This window comes from Hippoglossus hippoglossus, chromosome 3 (genome assembly GCF_009819705.1).
Source record: "Hippoglossus hippoglossus isolate fHipHip1 chromosome 3, fHipHip1.pri, whole genome shotgun sequence".
Classification (NCBI taxonomy): domain Eukaryota; kingdom Metazoa; phylum Chordata; class Actinopteri; order Pleuronectiformes; family Pleuronectidae; genus Hippoglossus; species Hippoglossus hippoglossus.
Genome location: NC_047153.1, coordinates 19,455,348 through 19,481,746, shown reverse-complemented (window position 1 = coordinate 19,481,746; position 26,399 = coordinate 19,455,348). Strand labels below are relative to the sequence as shown.

The 26,399-nt window shown below is 41.6% G+C and overlaps 1 protein-coding gene across 2 annotated transcripts in view; it reads right to left on the bottom strand.

Moving 5' to 3' along the window:
* The window catches only part of LOC117759009 (MAM domain-containing glycosylphosphatidylinositol anchor protein 1), a 172,980-nt gene that overhangs the window by 5,172 nt on the left and 141,409 nt on the right, over window positions 1-26,399 (bottom strand). Inside the window, exons 12-17 of one of the 2 annotated variants that reach the window (XM_034580995.1) lie at window positions 20,412-20,592; window positions 20,276-20,299; window positions 18,264-18,416; window positions 17,968-18,129; window positions 12,864-12,994; window positions 1,760-1,877 (exon numbers count right to left, since the gene is read on the bottom strand). In XM_034580995.1, coding sequence (XP_034436886.1) covers window positions 1,760-1,877; window positions 12,864-12,994; window positions 17,968-18,129; window positions 18,264-18,416; window positions 20,276-20,299; window positions 20,412-20,592 — 769 coding nt within the window. The remainder of the gene's footprint in view (window positions 1-1,759; window positions 1,878-12,863; window positions 12,995-17,967; window positions 18,130-18,263; window positions 18,417-20,275; window positions 20,300-20,411; window positions 20,593-26,399) is intronic. The other variant, XM_034581004.1, reaches the window with a different exon arrangement.

Here is a 26,399-nt window from a genome sequence, read left to right as displayed (position 1 = left end):
AGCTGCTTAGCAAATTGAAGTGTAGGGCGGGGGGGGGGGGGGGTATCAGGGATGAGGAGGGTCTGCTAGGTGAGGCGATGCGAGGCCAGTCAGTAATTTTAAAATCGAGGAATACAAATGTAAAGACGCATTATGTTACACACTGCACACATTTTAAAGCTTAGGTTGATGATCCTGTAAAACTGGCAAGAGCAGGCTCCACATAGACAAAATGCAACCGATTCATCCCATCCCCCCCATCCCCCTCCCATCTCCCTCCCTTCGGTCCTCTCATCAAAGCTACACCCTCGAAAAAACATCAACCCTGTTTGATAACTGCAGGAAGTTGACTTTCCCTGACTCGCTGGCTAACTTTTGGCCACTGTCTCTGCTTCAGCGGCGTATGTCTCTCTGGCTGAGAGCACGGGCAGGGTGAGAGATAATTGGTTGTGTTTATTTCAGTCCTGTGAGGCCACAGACACTGGCTTTTTTTCCAGACAAATTTATTAAATAATGACTATCGGGATGTGAAAAAGATTTCACCAAATAAAATAAAAAATGATCAAAAGATTCTTTAAATGGTACAATTACTTCAGTGAGTGTGAGTCTAGAAGGTACAAATGCCCAAATAAGATGAAGTCTCTCTATATTTCTCCCTCCCTCCCTCTCTCTTTCTCTCTCTCTCACACACACACACACACACACACACACACACACACACACACACACACACACACACACACACACACACACAGACATCCTTTCACTCTCTCTCAGTCTTTGACCTTTTCTCTGCCTCTGTCTCTTCTCCATGACCCCTCCCTCTGTCTGCTCTGCTGGCTGTTTGTGTCTCCCTGCACACGCTTACATGGACATGCACTCCTTCACTGAAACTCCCTGGTTTGTCTTTCTGCTTCACCCTTAAGGCAAAGTGCTGCCTCACAAACAGTATTTAGAAGCGAAAAAAAAAAATAGCATTGTGTTGTTCTACAGATGGACCCTGAGCTTGGTTTAACTTGGAGTGAGAGGAGAAATCGTGGTTACGTCAGGCAGTGAAAACAACTTTTTTTCTTTATAATCACCAAACACCTCTCTCTTTCTTTCTGCGGGGTTAATACCAAGCTTTCAAGGATGAGGAGTAATGTGCAGAGGTATGGAGTAAATAACGGGGAGATGGCTAATTGAGAAAAAAAGGTAAGAGGTATGAAAAGAAGGTGGGTGTGGAGGAGTCAGTTGGGTTGTATAATGAAAGGTTGAAGATAAAGGGATGGAAAGTAAATACAACGAAAGAGACAGAGGAATGGACGGAAATGAGGATGAGGGTTCCAGTTCGCCTCGACGCCGCTGCCCTGCAGTGTCCACTTGTCTGCGTTCAGCCCCCACACTAACAACCCCCGCTCTCTCTGCTCTATTTCCACAGTTCCCAAACACTAAAGAAGATATTTAGCTCGTTTTTCTCTCGTTCCTTTGAATTCGTGTCCCCACACTAATTCCCTCCTCTGCTGTCCCTCAATTCATTTCTGTTTTGCTGAAATCAGTTGGGTTCATCTCAGTTTAATTGTGCTCAGTGTCAGCTTCCCAGCAACTTCTTTATTCGCTAAAAAGGCAAGTGCCTTCTTAGCAAAGTGCTTCATAGTGGCCTTGAACGTTGCCTGCGCAGACAGTGGAGTGTCTGCGCAGGCAGACACTCCACTGTCTGCGCAGGCAACGTAGAGTGGAAAGGAAACATTCTTTGTGTTTGTGTGTCTACATCCCTCCACTCAATACAAGTCTATCTTACCTGTCTTACCTGCGCTGGCGACGGTGTTCTCCTGTTTGCACTTCCCTATGGTGATGGAGACGTCGTCGATGGCAATGTCCCCCTCGAAGCTCTGGCCTCGGATTCCTTCAAATACAATCTGGTTAGGGAAGGAGATAAAGACACAGATGGAGGCTGGGTGAGTATATCTGGAAATAAATATCTGGTGCCACAAAACAACACAAAGATAATTCATTCTAGGGAAAAAAGTTTATGAGTTTCTGTTTTCTTTACATCTAAATAAAAAGACATGATGATGACACACTGTTTGGTTTCAGATCGAACATAAAATTCAGTAAAAAAATTTATTTATTTAATTTTAAATTGAATTATTTACTTATTATAATTAATAATGTATTAATTAATTATACACACAGCACAGAAAATAACACGTTAGTAGTTATACATCACATCTTTAGACTTTAGTATCATTTATATAACTGAGCAGGAGACTCCATCTGAAAACTTTCCAGGCGACTTTTCCCATTTTAGCCACCAGCCATCTGGGTTTGACTGGCAGCCTAATTACTGTGGTGTACCGAGGCACCTAAAGCCCATCGCACCCAACTAATCAAAAAACGAGCGTATTCTGTCTGGAATATGAGGAGGAACAAGCAAATAAACAAGAAAACTGTGTTGCTCCAGAAAACAACAAAAGCAACTCTCATGACTGCAGATGTCGACAATAAAGACAGACACTGATGCTGTACAATGTTTAATCTTTAATATGAAAACTTCTGAAAGATTATAAACCCTAAAGTAATAATAGCTTATTTGACCCATTTAGTCGTTTCTACAGGAATGTGCTCCTTGCACAAATTGGTGCGTGGGCTCATATGTGTGTATACATTTACTACTACTACGCTACCAACTAGCCCTTGAGCAGAGCACTGCACCCTCAAGTTATTCCAGCAGAGCAGGGGGAGTATCAGGTGATGCAGGTGATGACAGCATGCGTTCTGCCTGTATACTGTTATTTTTTATTTACAGGTTAACAGGAGAGCGAGCAGATGCATACATGGAGGAGTAAGAGAACATGCATGACTGACTCTACTCTACAAACAACATCTGTTAACACCAAAGTGCTGTTGTGGAGTATTCACAGAATACAGAACGTATTTAACCTAAGAAAGAGGCAGAGCAGGGCCGCCATCAATTTGGGTGTAAATATATCAAGCTGGAGCGAGGGTTGGTTTCAATTAACCTGGAGAGAAGCCAGAGCCGAGCCCATATATGGTCTGTAAGTAAGTGAAACGAACGCCACGGTAACCCATCCCTCACCGCCGAGGCATTCCATTACCTGTGTTTTAATCTGCGGGTGTTGTGCTGTTAGCTCCTAAAAGCTGTGGCGGTTTGAAGTATCAAACAGAAATTCATGGGGCAGATACCAATAACTTATTTATTGCCACAGACAAGTAGCAGCATGGCCGAAAGCTATCGAAGAACTTTCTCCAGTTAGCTTGAGCTGTTTAAACATAAAATGCCTAAAAGTTGAAGTTGGAAAATCATCGGGGGGGAAACTGATGATTAAGATGGACCAACCTCTGATTCAGTTACTGAGCTCCTGCTGGAGAATCACCGTACGTTAGAGTCACTCAGCCCAACTGATCCCTGCGTAAATACAAACTTGCAAGTGCCCATACAGGAAGCCTAAACCATCTGTCTTTCTTTTTCTCTTTCTGTGTGTCACTCTCTCCTCATCTCCTCTTCAGTTACATTCAAGGGAAGTGAAACACAAGAGCAGCACCACCTCTGTCCCTTTGACTTTATAATTCAGTCCTGTAATGAGGGATCTTCTTTGCATGTATAAACAAAATGATAAGTAGCAGCGCCTCCCCTCCTGGGACGCAGAACACCAACTGTGTGTTAGGCCTCATGTTTACCACTTATAGAGCTGCTTTCCAACATGCACTAAACTCTGGATAATCTTGTGACATTATCCCAAGGAGCAATATGGCGTAAAGCATGATATCCAAGTAAAAACTTCCACACCTGTGAGAATACAGCAGAGTTTTCAGAGGATTCACTGCAAGCAAGTGGGCGTTTTGATGAGGTGTGGCACGCAGAAAATGAAAAAAATTAAATAAAAACTAAAACAAATATCTCAGGAGGAAAAAGTTCTGCCAGTCCCCGAAGAGGTCAAGAGAATATTTGCTGATGAGAGCCGACGCCAGTGACAATAGGCTATAAATAGCCTTAACACTCTGGAGATTTCTTCGTCCTTGGGAACACATCTGACCGGAGAATCTCCTGCTGCGTTGTTCATGTGTGAACGCCAAACTCCGGAGAAAGTCTCTGCAGTCGCTCTCCAGAATTCATGTTTGAAAACTGCTTTGCAAACATGATGTGTGCTAAGTAACGAATGCAAAGCCTGCACCACTGCTCCGAGAGAAGGGGCGGCCTTGATTGGAAGAACCTTAAATCTCTTTGAGGGAAGTGGAGTGAGAAAAAAGGCTGGATGGGTTTAGCTGGTCAGGCTCATTTGTAGAAAAGGGTCTTTCGATTTTTTTTAAGCAGGTGGTGGGTGTGAGGGATATTCAGAGGTAGTAGAGGGAAGAGGCTAATTGCTCAAAAGGACACTCATCTAATTTATAAAGGCTACGATGCTGTTTCTTTACTATGTGCCTGTGTTTACTATTTTTATTTTATTTATTGTTTCACCTTTTCCCATAAATTCAATTCTCTGTGTTGGTTTGTGGTAAACACACATGCATACAAACACACCCGCAGTGACACTGGAGCTGTGCATGCGTGCCTCCGTGCCCCTGCGAGCCCAAGACACCAGATTGTTGTATAATTAGAGATGATGAGAGGGAAGCCAAGAGAAACACCGGCCGTGACAAAGTGAACAAAACAACATCACAAATAACTGCCTCCTTTAAGCTACACAGCAGCGCCATCGCACCAAGCATAATCATTTCCTCAAAGACATCACACTGTGGAGAGGCACAAAGGCAATGCAAAATCCTGCCATGCAGCACAGGATGGCAAAAGTAATGATTTCATGTGTTTGTTTTTCTTGGAGAGGCTCAGGGACACAGGATTACGCCCTTTGACTTAAAGTTCACTGCTGACCGACCAAGCTGAAGTGTGAGTGGCCTGTGCCAACACTGGCTCACACTTAAAACACCACTGCTGGGCACTGTGCTGAAGTGTCTACACAAGTGCAGCTCAGAGTTTCTCAACCTTAGGAGTGGCAAAGTTGCTCCATATACAGTCGCTGAACATTGACAGACAGGATTTTAACTTTTGAGATATGACAGATATATCTTAATGAATAATACATCCGGTATACAGGATGCAATATATAATTGGTTTCATACAAACAATCTGTGCACTTCAAAAATGCCAAAAGCAAAGTGCTGCAAGTGGTGGGGTTGGAAGATTGAATGTTAAGAGTAATGGCAGTTAAAGGCTCCTGTTATTGCTAATGTGCCTGATAGAAAGCTTGTGTGTGTGTGTGTGTGTGTGTGTGTGTGTGTGTGTGTGTGTGTGTGTGTGTGTGTGTGTGTGTGTGTGTGTGTGTGTATGTGTGTGTGTGTGACTGCAGGATCAAAGGCTGTACAGTAAAGTGTCAGGTTGGAGTTGTGAATGTGTCGTTCTGTCAAGCCGTGTAACCTTTAATGTTCGCATTGATGTGCTGTCCACATACCAGAGGGTACACAGCCACCAGAGAGTGTAAAACAGAGATTGTGTGTGTGTGTGTGTGTGTGTGTGTGTGTGTGACAGAGAGAGAGAGAGCTTTGAAATGCGAGTGCGGAAGAGAGTCGCTGCAGTGTGTGGAACACAAATGTGGGTTGGCCTGGTTTCCAACAAGCCCCCAGGTACAGAACACTATGAGGAACACAGATGGCCTCTGGGTAATCCACAGGGGAGCGAGTGAGAACACAGCTATTCTACTACAACATGTTACCTCTTTTTTGCATCTGCATTGATTTTACATGTACACGTAACTTCTCTGCAAGTTTGCAATATCCTCTGATTCTGTTAGATTTAAGACAGGACTGTGATTGACAAGTTAGCAGAGGAAGATAGATGGTGGTTCGATGGAAGGTTAAAAACATTTAGCGAGAGAAATCTCCACAGATACTGATTGACAAGTGGAGACACTTGTGAATGTGAATGTGCAGCTCAAAGAAAATGCTTCGCTTTCCCGAAAAATGCAATAAACCCAAAGCATGAGCAGAAAAGCTCAGAAAGAGACGGTTCACATTTCAGGAATTTACAACTTGAATACACACAGTCATTAGCAATCAAGGCCAGCGGGCAGTAAACAATTGACGTTCTAATGCTTTCTTATCGGTCGGCTTGAGCCCTGTTTACAATAAAAGTCTTGTTTTAATGCAAACCACTGGCTGGGCTGCAGCTCTTGTTTTAGAGAGGCAGGAAGGGAAGCTGTTCTCAAAGACATCATTACTTTTGTTGGACGGAGCACAAAGAGAAGGGAAACGCTGAGGCGAGTGGCAGTACCTCAAAGACCTTCAGTGTACGCAGCCACTGAGCCGTGCACACGACTAGAAAGTTAGTGTTCTCTGTGGACATGCTCTCAACATGAAGCAGGAATGAAACAAGTGTCAATATGCAGTCACTCCTGCAGTCCGTGGGACTAAATAAGGTCTACTTCAAAAACACGTCCCTCCGAGAATTCAGCCGGATTAGAAAATCATGAGGGTCATTCAAAGGAAAGATATGAGACAGTAAAATAATGGACACTGTTAGGCTGTGTCTGATTATTTATCATGGGAATTTAAGTTAAAGTCTTCTTCAATTATGGAGAAAAATAATCAAAAGAATTAAAAGGCGAAGCTACAGACGCAGTAAAGACCTTAATTAAACTGGGTTTGCACAATGACCAGGCTTTGACACTATGCATTTAAACAGGCGTAATTCAATTTTTTCACTAAGAAGAATTTCTGTCCACATATATTGACCAACTTGGGCAATGCAATAATGAAAGACAAGGGTAAACATTTAATTTAATTCTGTATAAGGTCCATGTGTAGGATTTGGGGAACCCATCTGCATAAATTGAATAAAATATACACGTTTATGTTTTTTTATTAGTGTATATTCATTGTGTGTTTCATTACTTTCTCATGAGCTCTTTATATCTACATCGGAAGTGGAAACTCTTCCATGGAGTCTCCCTTGTTGCATTGCGACGTTTCTACAGTAGCCCAGAACGGACAAACCAAACACTAGCTCAGAGGGCCTTTTGCATTGTTGCATTACCTGTAGGTTCTCCCACACTCTTGGAAGGAGACAGTGAAGGGAGGGGTATTCAGGCTGTTACAATTTGCAACTCTACCGATAGAAGGAATTAAATCCTACACAGCGAACCTTTAAATGTGCATCACACTGCAGCTGCAAACTGGAGACTACGACTTGTGATTAATATGTGATCTCATATGAGACATGATATATATATATATATATATGTATATATATATGAGTTCAAACGTCCCTGTTCTGGTTTAAAAATGAAAACATATTTTATTTTGACAATCAATCTAAACACTTGTGACTTGCCCTCTTGCAACAGCCCGACTCTACACTCAATACTGTTTAACTGCCAAATGCTGATTTAGATGTTTTTTGCATCGTATACTATTATGGAAACACAGCAGCCAAAATATTATCCCTTGAGCAACCTAAACCCAAACCCTGGTCCTCTTTAACTATTGTCGGCGCATGCAACAAACACTAGTATCAAGTGTTTCAGACACAGCGAACCATAGTAATTGGCAGAATAAATGTGATGGAGCCATTCTTTATTCCAACGTCTTTTTTCCGACAAAATAAGCTAAATAGAGGAACACAACAACAGCAATTGTGTCAGGTAATTGTCAGTAGCAGACAGCTTAATCATTATTATTGATTGTAAGGAAATCAGCACTCCCCAGAGACGGACAAAGAGATTGAGGGAGAATGAGAAACAGAAGAGAATGGAGGTGAAAGAGAGGGTGGCTGCAGGAACAAGTCAACGATAGGAGCTGAGAGAAAGAGAAAACTCGCGAGAGCCAGACAAGTCTTATTTCATTCCATCAGGCCCCTGGGGAGATCGATACATGACAGAAGGTAGTAAGAAGGAGGTAAAAGTGAGACTGAGGAGAAAGAGAGAGGGAGTAAGACAGTATGTTCATCAGCTCGCCTCCTCTGGCAAGTGCGAGGATCAAGGCTTCACGCTTGCTACATTATTTAGCAACTCTATTTGTTACATGTGGGTTGTGTGGCTGGTACATGTGTGTGTGTGTGTGATTATGGGGATTACATAGTTTATCTTAATCCTTATAAAGGTTATAAAATATTTAACTGAATGGCAGCAAGATAAATATTAACATTTATAAGTAAACGCATGCAATTGATTGATTGATAAAAAGATATATTGAATTGATTTTCTCTGTCAGTTTTGTTAAACTCACAAAAATGTGATTAATTGAAAAAGATGCGTGAACAAATGGCGGACCAACTGTTCAAAGCCACAATCAAACCACTAACTGAAGTGATTAAGTGGGAAAACACTACATGCATGCACACATGAGAAAGACCGTACGGCAACCTTCAGTTGCCAAGGAGACAACCTCTCTCTCGTGTGCCTGCTCTCACGTTCATCCATCCTGCCTCCCATACCTTTGCCCAAGTCACGATACAAATGGGGGATGAATATTTAAGATGCATTAAGTGCTTTATTGATGACATAAACACACACTCATCTCATTCTCTCTCGTTCACACACCCGCATCCTCTGTCTCTGAAATACTGCCTGTGTAGCTCAAGCACAAACGAACACGGTTCAGACGGTCGTCCTTTTCTTCCTGACTGTTTCATTTCCATTTAACACCAGCAGGTTCTGGTGTCTGGACCAATTAAGCCAGCTGCTTTAACGCAGCAATGACACAGTGTGCATGAACAGTACGCTCTGTGTTGTGTGTGTGTGTAGTGTATGTGCACGTATTTTGATTTGTCATAAGTGTGTACATATGTCTGAGTTGGCATGTTCCATTTCTAGCTCAGAGAGATGACACCTTCACATCTTTGGGGGCGTATTTACATTCCATCCATTTGGGTCTAAACTGTATTTTACCTTTTCACTGACCCTGGTGGGTGGCACGGTGGTACAGTGGTTTGCACTGTTGCCTCGCTGTTGCCTGTGTGTTTCCACAGTGAAGTGGCAACCCTCCATAGAAATCTGTAACTCCTATCCATGAAATATCCATAAGTGCTTCTGTGTATTTGAGAGCTTTTCGCTGCTCAAAACAAATTGATATCAGTATATGTACATATCTTGAATTATAATTTGTCCATTAAAACAGTGATTAAGTTGAACACTAAGTAAATACATTTAACAGAATCAGTAGCTGAAGACCAGGATGTCAAACCCCTGATTTATAAAACTTGTATGGGAAGTGTTCGAGCCTGCCACAGTCCAAAGACATGCAGATTGGAGTTAGGTTAAATTCAGACTTTAAATGGACTCTCTCACAAAAACTTACAGGATAAGCGGTATAGATAATGGATGGATGGACTGACCCTGGCTCTCATACAGTCCCACTTATACCATCAGAACCATAAACTGAAACACTTGAGTTTGTGTTGGAGTGGGGATGTAAATGAATACCATTAACACACCTGATGAACAAGATAAATTGTTTCAGAGTGAGATCCTTTTTTATTATTGAGTCTAACTCTGTCTATGCAAATACTTTATTTTAAATTGAAGTGACCTGTTAGTTTCCTGCGCAACCAGGTGTAATGAACTAATAACGGAAGGTGACTGGATTAGAGAAGACATGTGAACAACCAAATAAGACCAAGTCCTCACTGATAAGATCACAGGGGAGCCCTCAAACATACAGCGTGCCCACGGTTTCAGGCTTCATTCTCTCTCTAATGCTGAAAGAAACATGGTGTTGCAGAGGAATAGTTAATGAAGAGCAAATGCAGCCCCCAGCCAAGGCCTTCAGCCCACATTCATCATGGATTCAATTTCCCCCATGCACGTACAAAGAGTATCTAGAATCATTACAACACAACTAGCAGGCATCCCCTGCTCATAAATAAGCCTGTTAATTGACCTGTCATAGCTAATTGCTGCAGGGGATTGGATACTGGAATATGTGTGTGTGTTTAAAAAGCAGTTTGTCTGCATGTGCATGTGGGACTGTATCCAACACAGTGTTTATGCATGTGATTTCAGATGATGCAGACATAAAGGTACATGGAGAGCTATCGCATGTGCTGCTTGAACTGTCTTTCCTGAGCGTGTTGATTTTAGAGGCAGCAGTCATTACCGGGGCCTGAATCGACCTGACCGGTCCGTCGGTCCCAGCTCTGGGCCACAGAGAACGATAAGCGGAGATAAGGAGGAAAAAAAAAGAAATAGAAAGAGATCGAGAAACTCACACAGGAGGTTTGAGGCATGCAAAACAAAAACATCATCTTTTTTTTGCCCTCTCCCTCTGCTGTGTTGCGAGCTTACTGAGTTAGACACACACACACACACACACACACACACACACACACACACACACACACACACACACACAAATAGACACACAGTGAGTGAGAAGTGCTGGGAAAAATAAGTGAGAGCGAGAGGAAGCATTGTGTCGAGTTAGAAAGGAGGACTGAGTCATCTAGTTTACTCGACCACGTCCCAGCAGGGAAGAGCTGACTGCAAGCGAAGCTGCGAAAGAGCCGATGGGACCTCGATGATGCATCAACAGCCAGAGCTCAAAAACAGGACCCCGTCCTCTGTTGTGTCTCCCAAACAGTTTTCCCTCCACTATTGACTGAGTGTGTATACAGTAAACTTAAACTTTAAACTTGTGGTGAACTTAAACAAGGGGGAATTGTTGTGCAGCTCAAACTAGGTAAGGCTGCCCCCCTTGAGCTTCATTTCAGTTTGGTCAGAGTTTTAGATATGAGAAATAGCTCCTTTGACAGGCTGGGAATTGACCCTGGTGTAAGCTTCAAATGCTCTAGTTGTCCACTCATATTTTTATGGTACATTGGGTCCAATTCTGCACCTGTGTTTTTAGACTATTTAAAAAAACAACAACTATTAATTCAATCCCCAAAATTTCATTCATGAATCTAACCTGCCCATTCTTCTCTGTCTCATCTCATCACGTCTGAGCCACATATGGATGTATTTACATGCCAATATTATGTCCAATCATACTTTACTTGAAGGTTTTGGAAACAGTATTTAGTGTAGATTATCTGACAAGTACCCAATTATTGTCAAACTCATATCTCCACTAAGGCCCAACAGTCCTCTTAAATCCACTCAAGCGGCACCAAATTGCACCCACTTGAGATGTCAATTTCCAAAATATGTCAGTGTCAAAATCCTTTATATTATTCCCTGGGAAAACGGTGGACCCACACAACATCCGTATATGTTTCATGGTGATCCCTCCAGTCGTTTTTGTGCAGTCATGTTTACAAATAACAAACTAACCCACAAACGAATGGATGGGGTGAAAACAACCTTCTTGTTGATACTAATCCAGTGTATTAAGTCAGTACATCTTATACTTGTGTATCTATTTTTCATTCTGAGGTCAGTGCGTACATACATACTGCATGTTTGCTGCCTGTCTTTTTCCAATCTGTGTGAAACCTTGTTCTCATCCCTGACATCAGCACATTCTTGATGAGGCGAGTAATCCGCTGGTTACCGTGTGGATCGGCTCCGTGCTGACATTCACCACAAAGTGACCTGAATGTTCACTCAGAGGCTCCTCACTCATCTGCACCTCCCCACGGTGCTGAAATGTCAAAACTGCTGTACACGCGTCATTTCATAAAGGAAGAATTCACCTCTGTCACTCATACAGAAGCTCGGGGGTAATTCATATTTTTTCATATTTTTCATTGCATTCATTGGTGCTATTTCTTCGCACACATTTGTGGGGCTTTATAAATAATCATATGAAGCTATATTGATTCCAGCAGGCAGACACTATGATTAGTCTGTATTTATATGGATCTTTTCTAGTCTTGATGACCACTCAAAGCTCTTGTCAGGGAGCTTTTCCATTTCTCATTCACACACTCATTTAAATAGTGCATCAATGTGCAGAACGTTCTCAATCACTCCCACACTGCCGGCATAGCCTTCAGGGGATATTTGGTGTTCAGTATCTTGCCCAAGGACACTTCGGCAGCCGCACAGTTGCAGCGGCCCAGGTGCTGCCAGGGACACTAACATAGAGTTTGAGTTGTAGACTCTCTGTTGCTAAAAACCTTCATTTTGTAGAAAGGACACCTGATGATATTTTTTCCTCCACTAAGGAAGAGAAAAATATTTTTTTTAATTGCGTTTAATCTGACAACACTGTATATGAGTTGGCACTGATTCTAGGAGCTCAAATCTAAATACAATGACAATGATGGTTCTTTGGAGCTTTAAGAGCCACTGTGGAGAATCCTCTATGAAAGATTCATGACATCCCAAGCAGAATTTCAATCCCAATTCTTTGGAAAATTCCCTTGATTCCTGATAACCACCAGAGTATAAAATGCCCCCTGTTCTTCTCTCTGGGCCGAAGTGGAGACCTTCCTCATTGGGAAAGATGCAGTAGAGAGGAAATGGCTGCAGTACAATAAATGTCTAAGAGGTGAAAGAGATGAGAGGAATAAAGTGAACATAAAAGCATATGATTCTTTTTTTCATCTCTTAAAGCAAATCAATGCAGAGACAACGTGGTGAATATTATCTTTAAAAAATCAAGAGGTTTAGCGCTCCATGTGTTTGGCTCTCGCAGATGATCGGGTCGTATATTCTGGTCCAAAAAGTCCACTGAATGCTACATTTTGACATACTACTACTAATGTTAGGCTAATCAGGTCCGGAGTCAGCCTTTAAGACTTGAAGAACACGAGCGATTGTCCAAATGGAAATATAATTTTTGGCCTATGCAAGGAGTGGTGCCTGGGTGGAGCAGGAGGGAGGCAGCACATGATGCACAAAGTTTGCTGTGTTTTGTTTAAAGCACATCGAAGATGGCGGATGACGCTACCAGCTCATTTGTAACACAAGCTCTCCTCTTGTCTATTGTTCATACACAACACTTACCTGGAAGGGTCCACTGGGGCTGATGTCAAAGTACGCTTTCTTCCAGTCGGGGCCTTGATGGCCAGACTTGGTCCAAATCACAGTGTCCACAGAGGCAATGCTTCTCACTCTCAGGAGAACATTCAGAGTGCCTGTGAAAATATGCACACACACACACGCAGCTTATTAAAGACTGTCACTTAGCAAAAAATTCAAACATTTGATATGGTAATCGTGCGAGCAGAGCTTATCATTATTAAAAAGTTAAACAAGAAGACATTTAAACACAGTAACCTCCTAAAATATCTTCCAGCAACGGTCAGAGAGGAGCACGCATACACACACACACACACACACACACACACACACACACACACAAGCACAAATGCACACACGGTCCAGTCGTTACTGTAACTGATGATTATAATGATCATTATGATGTGTAAATGTTTAATGATCACAATAAGATACAGGTAATCATAGTTCCACTGATTGTGGACAAATTGTATTAATTTAAGGAAGTTAATTGATTCTAATCATCGCCTTCACCCCAGTGGGGGCAAACTGCAAAACTGTGCTACCACTGTCACTAGCATGAAGTCCCCCAACATCACCAAATATCTATCTAGTGATAAAATAATATATAGCGAAATAAGTCTAAATGGCAGGATGAAATATAGAACAGTGTTTTAAATTACTTTTCTACAGACAAATGTTTATATATAAGAATTAGAAACAAATGCACTGGGTACTGTGCACTACAGAGATGCTCCAGGATCAGATATTAAATGTGGGTGAAGGTTAAATGTGTTTAGCCTCCGGGTGGAGCTGTGATGTGTCCAGTGAATGATTTTAGATTACAATGATATAGCTATAGGCAGTCACACAGACATGATGGTGAAGAGTAAATGGAGAGGTTATACGGAGGAGATGTGTTGATTAAATCACTTGTAAAATACTTTGTTTCCTTTAAAACACAGGATACACTCACTGCCATGTGATACTTTAAATAAAAAAACATCTGTATCTACTTTTGAAACAAAGAAAAGTGTCCCAGACACCGAAAAACAGGCGAGAGAATGACAACATTGGAGCCAAGTGATCCACATACTCCCCCTCTCCTTCCCTCCCTCAGTCTCTCTCTCTCTCTGTCGGGTCTCTAAGGTGTGAGAGTAACATTCGTCTTCCTAACGATTCCCAGCCAGCTCCTAATTGGAACATTAACCAACCACCAGTTTTTTAAACAAATACGCAGGCAGGGGGTCACCATATCTCTGTTATATGTAGATTACGTGTGTGTGTGTGGGTGTGTGTACAACAGGAGTTTGCATGCGGTTTATGTGTGCACAAAAATGTTTATCCCTCTGTTGTTTCTTAAACCTTGAAGCAGCAGACTGACACGCAGATTTAAAAATGCATCACGGTGTTGACACACACACGGAACAAAACAACAGATAGTTGAATGTATGTACCACTATCTGTCACTCTCACAGATTGAAATGTTTTTGGAAATGACCACAGCAAGCAAATTATTTAGGTATGCAGGTGATGGGCCCTGGTGTAAGCCACAAATATTCTCCAACTGTTATGTAATCATATATTTTGTATAGCACATTGTGAACCTGTCCATTTGGAATGTATTATCTAACTGTCTGCAGGCTTCATTTTGAGCAGACAGTATTTGGCACGGAGCTCTTCTAACTCTTAGCAAGAAAGTGAATATCCATGTTTCCCTAAAATGGAAGGATCATGGTCTGTTAAAAAAAAAAAAAAAGAAGATATTATAGTATAGATATAATAACCACATTACAGATTCCCCTGTTCAACACATTGTATTTAAAAGGACATGGGCAGCACTGTTGTTTAATGAAAATAAACGTTGGCTAATACTTTATCTATCTCTCACCCTCATTGTCTCCCTCCGTGCTCATCAACCATTCTCTCTCTTTCCCTCTCTCTCTATTGCATCCTTACCATCTACACACACACACACACACACACACACACACACACACACCTGGCAGGAGAGGAAGAGGACTCTGATAAGCAGTCTATTGATTGGGCTGAGGTAAAGCAAAGTGTGTTGGTGAGAGTGTCAGAGAGGCCGAGGAGAAAGCACAGCTCTATCAGGGCTACTTGCACAATCACGAGTGGGGAAGACGGCAGCGGTACAAAGCCGCACACACAGATACGTGCACTTACACTTGAAATCAAATGAGTTCCTCTGTTTCTCCTTAGACAATAAGAGGCTGCCACACTGGTTCTCTCGTCCCTCTGTCCGTCATCTCCCTGTAAATAGGGTTCATGTCCTTTGCGTGTCTCTGTCACTAAGGTTTGCCTCAGAGTCAAAGCTTTGCTCTTCTGTGCTCACAAGAAATGCAATTACAGTCTGTGATCTGGCATCTGCGACCAAAAAACAACAAGCCAAAGCGTGTTATTCAGAATTCTGAGCAAATAACCATTTCAGGAGCATGAGAAAGGAGGACAAATCTAGGCTTAGCTAAATCCTTTTTTAATCAAACCTTACTAGACAACAAGCCGATCATGATGTTTACTTCAAAATGAGGATCTAAACCTAAAAAGCTAAAGGTACAAAGCAAAAGAGTAGAGACCGAGATAAGTAGCGTCTATAAAAAAGTGTGTGTTATAGGGCTGGACGATATGGCCAAACATTATATTTAGATAAGAGTTGTCATATTGGTCGATATCTATAGTTATCATGAGAAATGTTGCATTATTATTTCTAAGTTTAAGTGATTTTTAAGCAATGTATTGTTAAATACTGGGCTTTTGTTATATTACAATTGAAGAAACTTAAATCGCTATAATTATTGATTTATTGCCCGGTAACGCGGTAAACTTTTCACACAGACGCCGTTGTTCTTACATAGAGTATTGACCTTATTTCGAGTCTTAGTTAATAAGTGTTATCCACAACAACCTCGAAACTCTAATTTGTCTTCCAAAGCTGTGAAGTGAAAATAAACCAGTGATTCCAAGAAAGCCTGCCAGTGGAAAGCTTTAGACCTGAGCCAGTCCAATGCCAAACAAAACTAATTAAATGTTGTTTGTAATTGCTGCCAGCAAACCCCATAAAGAAGAGTTCTTTACTTGCATTGCCGGCCTATTACAAACCTAAAAATCCAAAGTAGTCAGAGGGCATTGCGCTTTCTTTCCTTATTTTGTGAAATCCCTGAAAAGATACTTTTACTTGCTTCATATCGACATAACCTTGTGATTACAAAACAGCTAACATACGTTTTATGTGGGACAGAGAAGTGCAGTGGTATTTCTATAAATTACGTAATGTCAAAGTTCCTAAATGCTTCCAACACTTGAACAGTACTTCAGCCCTCTTGCATCCTTGCAAATACCTCTGAGCATCACCAGGGTGACGGACTCCCCTGCTGCTCTCTGCTCCAGCATTTATTTTAACCTCACTTCTGTGCCTCGTCATACTTAGCTTACTCTTCCTTTTTCTCAGTTCTTCCGTTTATCCAACCACCCTCTTTTCCCTCCCTCACTCCCTCTCTCCTTTTCTGGAGCCCCCGTGCCCCCGTCACTCTTCCCGTCTCATCTTTTCTCTCAACTGATCCACTCTGTCTTTTCATCATTTAGCCTCGTTTTCGCCATCAAGACTCAAACTGTGTCTCCCTGGCAGGAGTGAGAGCTTCGCCAGGTAAGGCAATTAAAATGACAACAGATTGGAACAGACTGTCAGAACTACACAGTGTAAATTGGGGGTGGGCTTGCAGCAGGGGTGGTCTTGCAGCAGTGCTGGGCGTAACTGCTAACAGATTGTGCTAATTGTACGAAGGCGCTGTGTGGCTCAGGTAATATTGTCTTGTCTCTTTGATTTGCTGTGAAACATCTACGAGACCTTAGTAAAAACTGCACAAAGAAAATGCTCATGTTGTACTATCATAAACAGCTTAGCTTTGTGATATAATATGAGCAGGAATGTGCAGTAAAAGACGATTGAAGATAATAACAATCAAGACTGTAATGTTCTCATTTTTAAGACTAAAGTAATTTTTTCACCTCTATGAGGCACTGAGTAAAAAAAATCACAGCAAAGTACTCTAATATTCTTTCAGGTTGAAATAGTTATGTCCACCACCTCTTGAGTAACCGCTGGTGTCCTTGATTTAGATAGTTTTTTATTTTTTATTCATCATGTGAAAACTTGAAAATCATGATTGTGTATGGTGGGTTGGTAAGAGCCGGAGGATGAAGTGATCAATAAGGTTAAATGTGGATCAGTTAAATTAGACACACACACTTCAACACTGTGTGTTTGTGAGTGTGTCTTCATGCATTTGCAAACTTTTCCCTCATGTGTGGGTGAAACTCCACCGTGTGTATGTGTGTCCTTTTGAAGGTAAAAAGGACAGACCAAAACGTCCTCACTTTCCCCAAATGTCCGAACTCAATAAGGACTATATCTTGAACTTGTCCCCACAGAGATAGAAGTACAAGTACACCCACATGGACAAGTATGTGTTTGTGTGTGTGTGTGTGTGTGTGTGTGTGTGTGTGTGTGTGTGTGTGTGTGTGTGTGTGTGTGTGTGTGTGTGTGTACAGGAGTGTGTGTGCAGGTGTGTGTGTGCAGGTGTGTAGGCTACAAGATGTATGCATTCTAGCTGTGTGACAGACCATATTATGACGAACAGCTCCCCCAAATGACTGATTGTGTCTTGCCACGACCATAAATCACACACCCACTGCCCCCTTCAACCACCTCCAAACACACATACACACACACACACACTGAGGCACAAGCAGAAACATATGAACAGAACTTTTGTTACACCACCTCCCCACCAGTCCCCTAACCCCTCCTCTCTCTCTCTCTCTCTAACACACACACACAGACACACACACACACTCACACACACATACACACACACTGCTGCTGCGTTGTGTTTGACAAGCTCTCTACAAGCGAGGGTCAAGCACAGAGTTCAGATTTTGACAGAAGCCCAGTGATATTAAAACCCCAGCAGTACAGCGTGTCAGTATATTCTCTTCTGTACATCCATGTGTGCAATTCTGCTTCCATGCATGGTTTCATGTGGTAGAAGTTTGTGTGTGTGTGCGTTTGTGTGTGTACTCGTGTACTCACCAATGTGTTTGCCCTTCATGTGGTAGTAGAAGGAGACGCAGTATGGTACTCGGCCGGAGCCCTTGGGACCCCTGACTGAGGACACATTAAAAAGTGGCGACAGCAGACGAGCTTTGTCTCCTTGAACACGTGGCCATGACGCTTCGATGAACATGTAGTATCCTAAAACCAACAGAACAACACTGTTGTCCAGAGTCCCAGATGCAACACAACACTGAAGTGAAATCCGATTCAGATTTATCCGTTCGTCCTCAACATCTAACTATTCACGTCGTGCAGAAAAAATGATTCCTCACCCTCCTTGGTCCCGCTGCGGTCAGTCTCGGGGCCAGTGTTGGCAGATCGCTTGGGATTCTGTGTCAGGTGATTCTGTCTCGTCCAGTCAAAGATGTCACTCCGGTCTTGAGAGAAACCACAGATTCGCTCATCTTCGAAAGCACACACATGGTCTGGAATGTGTGTGTGTGTGTAGAAAAAGAACAATAAGAGAAAAAAATACACAAGTGATCATTGACATGTCAAGCAGAGAAACTACAGGTGACATAACCTACAGTTCTACTTCTCCCTGGATAATGAATGGCAACGTTGCAGCTGCAGACAAACCTTTAAAACTAGATCAGACAGCCTGGCAGTTATTAGCAAAGTAACAATCGCATTGTTGAAAGCAGAGTATTTAATGTTAAAAGTGGAAACCGCATATTATGTACGACTCCTAAATGCAGAAAGAGTTGATTATGATTGTATCTGAAAAATAAAATAAAACGAATAACGACATAAAATATAACACCATTATCAAAAAGTCCTCAGGTAATTCAAGATAAGTTGTACAACTAATGAGAGTATTTAAATTTGAAAAAAGCCAGGTTAATAATCATTAAAAAAAAGGCAATTCGTGGATTGTATATGACAAACCTTTTTCCTTAGTTACCTAATAATTACAGAAACAAATAACTGCTTAAGAAAGTGGCCACAAAGACTTGTTTGTACGGTTTCGGAGGAAGAGTGCGTAGATGTTGTGCATCCAATTCATTTAGATGCACAGGCCTTTTCCCATCTGACTGCCTCAGCTGGCTGATTTAGAATATGATGCACATCAACTTTCTGGGGAAGCTGTGATCAAATGTGCCTTCACTTGGCAGATAATCTTCAAGGAAGTTTGGGATTCCTTTTTTACCCACACACACACACACACACAAAGCATGTTTTAATAACATATTATAGTTTTGTCTCATGACTGCAAGGCACCTCAGTCTGGCTTAACAAGAGACATGTTGTTAGGTCCCCTCTCTGTGGTGTTGTCACTTTCATTAGTCCATCTGCAGGGCCCTACTATTATCAGAGACTCACTGAGAAATGTAAATTAAAGCAAGCCAGTATAACAATAACGATCTAAAACCATCCAAGCTTCAGTGAAAGCTTCCCCGTAAAATACTCACATGCACACACGCACACACGCACACACACACACACACACACACACGCACACACAGGGTCCGCGGCCAATGCATATGGCTCTTGCTCCCCCTGAGGATGGCTCGTGTGCGCTTCTTTGTTTCAGGGAGCTAATCTATTGCTATTCACACCCTGCTCCACTACATGCGTTCCTTTCAATTTGCACTGTTGTTCTCGCAGTCTGTTCCAATCTGCTGTTGTTTTAATTGCCTCACCCTGGCTGAGCCAACTGCCACTCCTGCCAGAAAAATGCTGCTGTGTCTCTTAATGAAGAAAATAGACAAGTTGCAATTGACTGAGACAGAGAGGGATGGAGAGAGAGGGGGGAGAGACAGGGAGGGGGGGGGGGGGGGGGGGGGGGGGGGGGCAGGGGTAAGTGCGAGAGGGCTAGATGGAGCTGACGGAGAGACAACAGGGAGACACGCATCCAAGGTGAGATTCCACACAGATTTAATAGAGATTCATTCAGAGAGTTTCAAGCTATTAGCCCATGTATGATGTCTTCAGATCCTTTTACCAATAACGCTCTATAACCACTCTCATATGCTCCAATCACAGCCACTCTTTCCATGACATTTAAAATGTCATAGACCTGCTTCCAACATTCGCTTGCTTTCTCACATCCCACTCTCCCTGCACTCTCCTCCCTAGCAACCAGATTTAATAAAGGCTAAGAATGGGTCACGGCAAACTTTGTCTAGACAAACTCTAGAACATTGCTCGCAGCGTACAAGCTAAATTAGCTTTCATCAAACTTTAACATGCCTCCCCAACTTCACCAGCCTGACATCAATCAGGTAACAACAACACGCTGAGGGCTGTGAAATGTGGAGGAGCAGGGGGAGTTAAGTCTCACCTGAGGGCCTCGGGTAGGTGTAGGCTGCAAGACAATTAAATTCATGTCGATTACCACTCAGATATAAACAATCCATCAAGTTATACAGACTGTATCAAATAAGATGCTTGATGAAATGGTTTTAAATTCCTCTTACGTTCTGAATACTGGATGATTCGAGTGATGTACTCCCCAGTGCTGTAGGTGGTGATGGGGGCCAGTCGGACCTCGTAGGACAGGGGGATTTTCAGGTCTGATATGGTGTGGGATATCAGCACCCCCCTCTCTGGCTCCTTACCCTTGAGGTCTATCTGCTTCGACAGCAAGCTCTGCTTGTTCTAGATTGGTACAAGTAAAGAAATGCACATAAGCAAGGAGAAAAACATATTAAGGTGTGTATCTGCAAAATAAACATCAAACTCTAATTTACACCCTGCAGTTCTATGCCTCCACCAACCAGTGAAGTTTTAATATAATGGTTTCCACTCATATGAGATCAGCATGACCTTTGACCTCACACCACTGAAATCTAATCAGTTCATCTTTGAGTCCAATTGACAAGTGAAGAAATCCCCTTAAGGGAGACTTGAGATTGTCTTTTAGAGGCCAAAAACATGTTTTGTGAGGCCACAGCATCCTTGACTTTTGATCACCCAAATCTTATCAGACATTTTTGCAAAATTTCAAAGAATTCTCTTGAGGCATTTTTAAGTTAACGCGTTCACTTGGGAAAAATGGCTTTCTGAGGTCACAGCGGACTTGACCTTTGACCACCAAAATCAAAATGAGTTCATCCTTGAGTCCAACTGAATATCTGTACCGAATGTAAAGAAACTGCCTACGTTCGCAAGAATGAGACAGAGAGACGGACGGACAGACTGACAAACCACCCGAAAACTAGTTGCGCAGAGACATAAACAGTTCTCATCATACCATCCTCACTCCATCTGTACCACTTTTATGTTATGTTATTTCAATTTCTTTACAAATCACGAGCCAAGTTGTTACTGAGGGTGAGAACCTCATATTCCTATAGTTGAATACAATCAGCTATTTTAGATTAACAAGCAAACAAAGTCAAAATCAGGGTTAAAGATCAGCTCATATTTTTCCAGGCCAAAAACAGTCGGCTCAGATGTGATTATATCAGGTCGTAAGTGTTCCACTGCTATTTGCTTGGTGTTGTAGGAGTAATAACCATTTATCTTCCTGCAGCCTCTTAATCACCATGTCATTAGGTTGTTTTACTTTTCCTTATCTGTGCAAGTGTCCACACATTTCCATTTATGGTAAATGAAATTAGATGTGGGCATGCAGCCAGTTCTGGGCATTTAGCCAACCAATACACCGTAGGACCTGGATTGGGTTGTACATATCTTGGATAAAAAAAAAAAAAAAATCATCTTTATCCAAAACAAAGTAAACCGGCTTTCAAAGAAATAATTTACGACGGCTGTTTCGTCTTCAAAGGCGCGAGAGGCCACATTAGTCTCAGTACATAAGTGGTCTTAAATACAAATACAAACACATTTTTCCTCCTCTTTACCCTACTTATGATAAATCATTGAATAACCTACTTTTCCCCAAGTTTTGATTTGTATTTACAGTCAATGTTCCAACATTTATGATCAACGTTCCAACATATTACATAATTATCTCGTTTTTAAGAAATAAAAGCAAATTTTGTCGAAGTACCTTTAGCCCCTTTTCCACTGGTCAAAAACCAACCAACTAAAACCTGGCTTGTTTCTGCAACGGGAATAAATAGAATCGGCATTTACTCGGGGGTCAAATGACTCTGCAGTAGACACAGGTTTTTATCGGCTCTGATCGGCAGTGAAAGAAACATGACACCCGGGTGAACCCACTAATTTGGCAAGACAGCGAGAAGCGAGAGCGCCTCAGTTTCTGTTACTCTCATGACGTCGAACATGACTCACCGGGATATCAAATAAAGGCAAACTCCTCCACTGGCGATGGGAAAGGAGTATAGTTTCTTTTAGAGGGTTTACCCACACTTACAATTCTTACCAAAGGTATTATTGCTTTCCCACACACACAACCATATACAAACTCATCACACACACACACACACATATATATATATATATATATACACAGACAATAAAGGGTGATTTTGCAGCTCCATTCAATCTACACACCTCCATCTTGTGAAATTGTTCGTCTTTATTATCGTCCTCCGTCATTGTCCTCACTTAAGTTATATTTCATTAATGTCTTCTATTTTAGGAGCGTATAGATTCTCTTTATTTTTTTTCACCTTTGCAATAATTATGTAATATATTTCTTATAAACTAAAGACGGATGTTCCATCGAGTTGGATTTTTTACTCAATATTTTGAAGGAAACAGATCTACCCACAAATGTCCACAAAGATTCAGAAATAAATTGAGTTGGCTATGAAATATTAGAGTAAAAAATAAAAGACAGTTATGATGTTAATCCAGTCCAATTGTTGTCTCTTTTTTTTTTTTGCACCGCTCTTAATAGAGCTATTGCTGTGTTATTCCACCCACGGAGAGAAGGATCCATTAGCTGTGTTTCTGCCTCTGATCCCAGCTACTTAAAGACCTGACAGTGAGCTCAATCTAATGCATTAGGTCAGCCACTTCACCGTAACACCTTAGTACACCCACAGCATGCCATTATCAGGTTATGCACGCAGCAGAGGTGTGTGTGTGTGTGTGTGTACTCTTGATGTATACTGTGTGTGTGGTGAGCAGTGTGTGTATATGTGGATGTGTGTTTGATAGATGTCTCCGGTACAGAGCCGTTACATGGTGAGTAAATCAGGTATAATAAGCACATAATATACACATAGACCGATCCTCACCACTTTAGAACAATATAACGGATTTACTGGACATGGCTTCATTTGTTGAGTGATTTATTACACTGACTATAAAAGATATTAAAATTAAATGCTGATCTATTACAAATGTTGCAGTAAAATTTCATCTCACACTGTACGAGTAGATAATCTGAGTTGTTAATCATACACTGTTATCACTATACCCTTATTTCTCAGTTTTTCTTTAATAAACTACACTTTCTTCTACTAATCAACTTGTGATTATGCTTCAATTGTGTGAGTGCCTCATAATAATTGACATGTCAGAAAGTCTTCTGAATGACGAGCAGTCTAGATTATCTGATCGATCCCTGCACCACCCTTTACACTGCGTGACAAACAATGCACGACGAAGCCTAAAATCGGTCTGACACTAAAATGAGTCACACGACTCAGAAATTGAATCGAAATCGGTCTCAAATCGCACAGTGTGGTACGTCATGGAGGCACCGATGCTTCCCTACAGCACTGCGTGGTGTGACATCGCTACACTGAGACATGCTCTTCCTCCTCTCACCTGACACATGATGTTCAGATTCGATGTCTCCTCACTACTACACATTCAAACTCTACTCGGTTGAGATGGTCGTTTCTATTGACAGAGCTCTGGTGACTCCTGCCCAGGCTGCCAAAAAATTTGGTATAACTCCAGTTATTGTGCCAGTACCACACGGCAGCCACAGCCCCTGCGAGTTAGTGCTCGGCAACATGGCTGGAATCAAATCCTTCTTTCCCCGTGAGGCACCATGCCACTAATGGCTGTAAAATCTCCTTTTCTCAGTGCCACGTCTGGCTGTTTCCGTTTCAGTCGCTCCCTCCAACTTTTCACCCTGTCCTGCCAGTCATGAAACATCCTTCTCCCTCCTTGAACAACAGCAGGTATCTTTCAAAGCAGACTAAATAATCTTTTTCTGTAAATAAATTCCCCTCCCACTGAACAATGTCCTCTCCTCTAATTCACCTTCCCTAAAACTTACTTTTACGATGCTGAAAATTATAAGAATGAACTGTTTAGTTATGGTGGAGAGATTTAGAAAGTTTAGGTTTATTTACCAAAGCACTCACGACATGTTCTCATTAGCAGCACCCTTACATACTGCCTGAAATAATTGGAAGGAAATCAGAAACAGTAGATTAAAAAAAAAAAGGATGTAGGAGCAGGGTGTTGTATAACAGGACACTGCCTCTTTTAATGAAAGGGCAGCAAAGTGACCTTTTGGTTTAAGAGACCATCAAATCAAAGAAAGGTCACATGTTTGGATTTCTCAAACAACAGCGTGTTTTCACAGGTAAATCCTGCAACATTATACCTGCTTACTTCTTCTAAGATATCTGGTAAAAGTGTCGAATTATATACCGGATTTTCTGAAAAACTGTTCAGAAACAATTGAAATAACATCCCTGCAGGTCGCTATGGACATATGGTAATAGGTAAAATATTACAACATAAGTAACAAGTAATAGTAATATTTATTTTATATATATATTATCCAAGAGTGGAGGGAGTGCAACATTGTAGAATGAATCCATTAAAACAAGTCTAAATTAAATAAAAAAATGTTCTAAATCTAAACAGTACAGACCATTAGCAAAAGGTATTTGTGTAAAATACCTCATCAACTGATTTTTAAAACCACCATTTACTGCAGTAAACTGTCCCCTGTGACAATTTTAGCACATTATTAGATTGTTAATACAAAAAGGTGAAGTGTGTAATCATCTAAATTGTACGAATCATTGTTTTCTTTACCCTAGAATGGGCCCTTTGTATTTAAATACGTTATATTTACGTCGGGAGCGGGTCCTTTCTACGGAGGCCGCCATGTTTTTTTACAGTAGCCCAAACTGGACAAACTAAACAGCTTTTGAGTTTTCATGATGACAAAGGCTGCCACAGCTTCTCTTTCAAGTTTGGAAGGGGAGGGTGAGGTGAGGGGTATTCAGCTGCAACATGAAACTTCACCACTAGATGACACTAAATTCTTCACACTGAACCTTTAATATAAAATCTTAATCTAAATAATGAGTTATAATATCTGTGTAAAGTAACTGATATACATAACTGTAAAGTACAAGTAACTTAACATTCTACTCAAATACAGTTCGTGAGTAGCTACTTTTCACTACTGGGTCGATCTCATCACAAAAACTGATGTTTATCCCATTATTGGTTACATTTTAATTTAATTTCATTCATGTATTTTTTAACAGAAGCTGGAAATATATCAGTTTGTATCGGAGGGTCTGATTCATGCTTTCATTGATTGTGCATTCAAATGTATCTCCAGTGTTTGTATGTGCAGAGATTTGCTCAGTTACCACCGTAACTAACTGTGTGCATTATCACACCGAGCATACTATTTTACATGGCAGCAGTAACATAGTCAAATGCATTTTGCCCTTTTAACACCCACTTAAGCTCATCTTCATCCATATAAACATTTACACATTGCTCATATAGCACACGCATAATTATGTAGAATGTAGCAGGAAAGAGAAACCCAGCTCATGTAATATGCATACAGTGTGTGTTCGCAGGGGGAGATGAGTTCATAATGCTGAAGAGTCAGAACTTTCGAAGTAGGTGGAATGTGCTTTCTTCATGAGTGGACACACTGACACACACACGCATGCAAACGCGTTTGTTTGGTCTTCAAAGTGTGTGGGAGACGATGACAGAAAAGAAATGAAGTTGACTAAATGCATGTTCACGCACACACACACACACACACACACACACACACACACACACACACACACACACACACACACACACACACACACATACACAATGCCCTGGACCTAAAGACAAACATTGGATCAATGAGGTGTTGAGGTGTGACTCAGAGGAATTCAGCTGCTCGTACTGCAGGTAAAAGTCTGTCTCTCTACCTCAGCTTCTCTCTGCTTCCCTCACTATAGGTCAGTGAATATAATATGTGTTTGCATGCGAGCGTGTGTGCGTGCGTGTGTGATATAGACAGGGAGAAAGGGACGGGGAGAGTGAGGAAGATAAATAGCATGTAGAGGGAGGACCAACAGAAGGAGACAGTGAAATTGACAGGCGTGAGTGACGGACGTATTTGAAAAGGCAGAGAGGTGGTAGTTGATGGGCCGAGATAGAAGTCCATCCACCTCTCTTTGACGTGTGTGTGTGTGTGTGTGTGTGTGTGTGTGTGTGTGTGTGTGTGTGTGTGTGTGTGTGTGTGTGTGTGTGTGTGTGTGTGTGTGTGTGTGTGTGTGTGTGTGGTTGTGATGACCAGTTTGAATATT